Below are 2,589 nucleotides of genomic sequence, written 5' to 3' on the forward strand. Positions count from 1 at the left end.
CCACATTTGATATCATACTCTCTATAATGTGTCAGACATGTAGAAATGTGTTTTTATATTTATAGGTATAGGTAGACTTGCTTGAAATGCAAAATAAAATAAAAAAAAAGGGGGAAAGAAAAGGGAAAAACAGGTTCAGTTGAAAGTACAGTGAAAATGAAAAGCGCGGGACTCAAGAGGACTTAAACCCTCTGTCACACGAAACCTCCCACGCTTTCTCTCTCTTTCTCTGTTTCGATTTCCGACATCCCCAAAACCATACCCAATACCTCTTTCAGGCGAAGCATACCCTAACTCACCAAAAATCTCAATTTCCTTTTCTCTTTCTCTCTTCACTCACCGAACTACCATTACCCGATTTCATTTTGTCTCAATGGCTCGCACCAAACGAAAATCCCCTGTTGTTGCCGCTGCTTCATCTTCCTCGTCAGCCTTCGACGATGTTCCTGTCGCGGCATTGCGGAAGAAAATGAAAGGAAAGCAAAACGTGCCGAAATCAAAATCAGTTAGTGAGTCTTCTCACTCGTCCAAGGGTGTCGAATCCCCTAAATCGACGCCAGAAAAGAAAAAGACGGTACAGAAGCAAGGGACAGATGCTAAAAAGAAAATGGGTATCGAAAAACTTTCGGGTTCAGTGGATAAAGCACTGTTGGATTGCAAATTCATCAAATGGGAGAACTTTAATCAGGTAAACTTTCACTTTAAAGAGCTTTTTGAGTTTCAAGGCTGGTTGGGTGTCTGTGAATGTGCAAATGAGTACTACCCTAGGCTTGTACAAGAATTTTATAGAACCATGAGAACTGTTGATGATGAGGATCGATTTGAAGTGATTTTGAATACAACTACATATAGTGTTTCTGTTGAACTGATAGCCACGGCTTTGAAATTGCCCAATGATGGAAATAAAATTTCCTCACATAAGGATGTTGCTAGGGTGGCAGGGTTCAATCTGATTGAGTTTGAAAATGAGGTGTTCCCTGTTAACACTGCCAAAAATGAGAAATCCACCAGTACCAAAGCCCTCCAGCATATCAAAATTATTCACAGTATGGTGAACTATGTGTTCTGTCCGAAATCTGGCAGTTATGGGTATTTGAGTCACTTGGACATGTGTATTATGTGGCATATTGTGCATAAAGTTAGATTGAATCTAGCTTATTTAATTTTCAAAAACATGTGCAAAGCTTACGGAATTGGAAAACTGCCGTATGCACACCTTCTGTCTGCTGTGTTTAAAGAGCTACATGTGAATGTTTCTAAGGAAAGCTCTAGGGCTGACTTGATAGTGCTTAGAGAAATACATTCAGACACTGATGGGAGAAAAACAAGATTTGAAAAGGGTGGTTCCTCCTCTGCTAAAGTTGATTCTGGTTTTGCTAGTGAAGTTTTGAATGAAAGTCAAGGGATAAAAGCTACTGTTAATGAACATTTTAGTTCAACAAATCAGTCCCTTGACATTCTCAGAAAATTTGTGGATGTGGTTGACTATAAAGTGAGTCACCTGCTCACTCAAAATGAGGAGTTAAAGAAGCTGATTATGGCTCTTCAGCAGGCCAAGGAAATTGGAGTTCCAACTAAAGTTGAGGCTGCTACTCAGGTTTCTGCTGATAAGGAAGAAAGCAACAAAGTTGAAGAGTCTCCTGTTAATATGGCATGTGAAAGTGGTCAAGTTGCTGAAGCTGAACTTGACCCTGTAGTGGATGTTCATGATGAGCATGCTAGTGACCAGGTTCTTGAACCTGAAATTGGTCCTACAGCTGATGTACCTACTGAACTTGATGGTAACAAGGTTGTAGAAGCTGAAAGTGAGTTACCAAAGGAAGGCGAAAAGGTTCTAGAATCTGAACAAGTTGTTGAACCGTCACCTGCTCCACCAGTTGAGCCAGCTGCTGCTCCTACGCAACACCAGGAACCTTCAAAAGATCACCAAGCTAGTGCTCAAACTCAGCTGTCTGCAGTTTCTGCCCTTGCAGCAAAGAAAGGTAAGAAAAGGTACAAGTCAACCGTGTCAAATCCATACCAAACCCTCGCTGCTGCTCTTCAACCACCTTCTGAAGATGATGAGGCCGAGAAAGATGATCAAGTGGCTGATCAAGCACCTCCGGCCCCTGTTATTAAACTGCCTAGGAAGAAAATGGTGCCTTCAAAATCCACTCGCAGGAGTAACAGACTTAAATAGCATCTCATCTTTTTAGTTTACTGATTGCATATTTAGTTTACTAGTCTGTTTGCTGCTATTGGTTTTTAGTTTGCTACTGTTTATCTTACTGCATTTACATTCTGGCTCACATGATTCTTTTTGGGTACTTTCTCCTGTTTCCTTTTTGATTGATGACAAAAAGGGGGAGAATGGTTATGGATATGTGAATATGTGAATATGTGTTGATGACCATGAAAATATGGAAATGTGTTAATATATATATACTTGTGAAGTGTGGTGATATATATATGTGATGATACTTGTGTTGCTGGATATATGCTTATACTTGTGATGATACTTGTGTTGCTGGATATATGTGATTGATACTTATGAAGTGTGAATATGCTTTATAGCATAAATTCAAGGGGAGCTTACAATAGATTTCTTGG

The 2,589-nt window shown here is 39.9% G+C and overlaps 1 protein-coding gene across 1 annotated transcript; it reads left to right on the forward strand.

Moving 5' to 3' along the window:
• The first annotated feature begins 373 nt into the window (after positions 1-373).
• Positions 374-2,179, forward strand: LOC131177950 (uncharacterized). Its single transcript, XM_058143132.1, has 2 exons — positions 374-611; positions 726-2,179. The coding sequence occupies exons 1-2, from the start codon at positions 374-376 to the stop codon at positions 2,177-2,179; spliced, it is 1,692 nt and encodes a 563-aa protein (XP_057999115.1).
• Positions 2,180-2,589: the final 410 nt, after the last annotated feature.

The sequence above is a fragment of the Hevea brasiliensis genome, chromosome 2 (genome assembly GCF_030052815.1).
Source record: "Hevea brasiliensis isolate MT/VB/25A 57/8 chromosome 2, ASM3005281v1, whole genome shotgun sequence".
Taxonomy (NCBI): Eukaryota; Viridiplantae; Streptophyta; class Magnoliopsida; order Malpighiales; family Euphorbiaceae; genus Hevea; species Hevea brasiliensis.

Bases quoted from the DNA above. Each gene is read 5' to 3' on its own strand.
- LOC131177950 (XM_058143132.1), top strand. From the start codon at position 374: ATGGCTCGCACCAAACGAAAATCCCCTGTTGTTGCCGCTGCTTCATCT. The intron at 612-725 runs GTATCGAAAAAC...TTGAGTTTCAAG, and splicing joins AGATGCTAAAAAGAAAATGG to GCTGGTTGGGTGTCTGTGAA.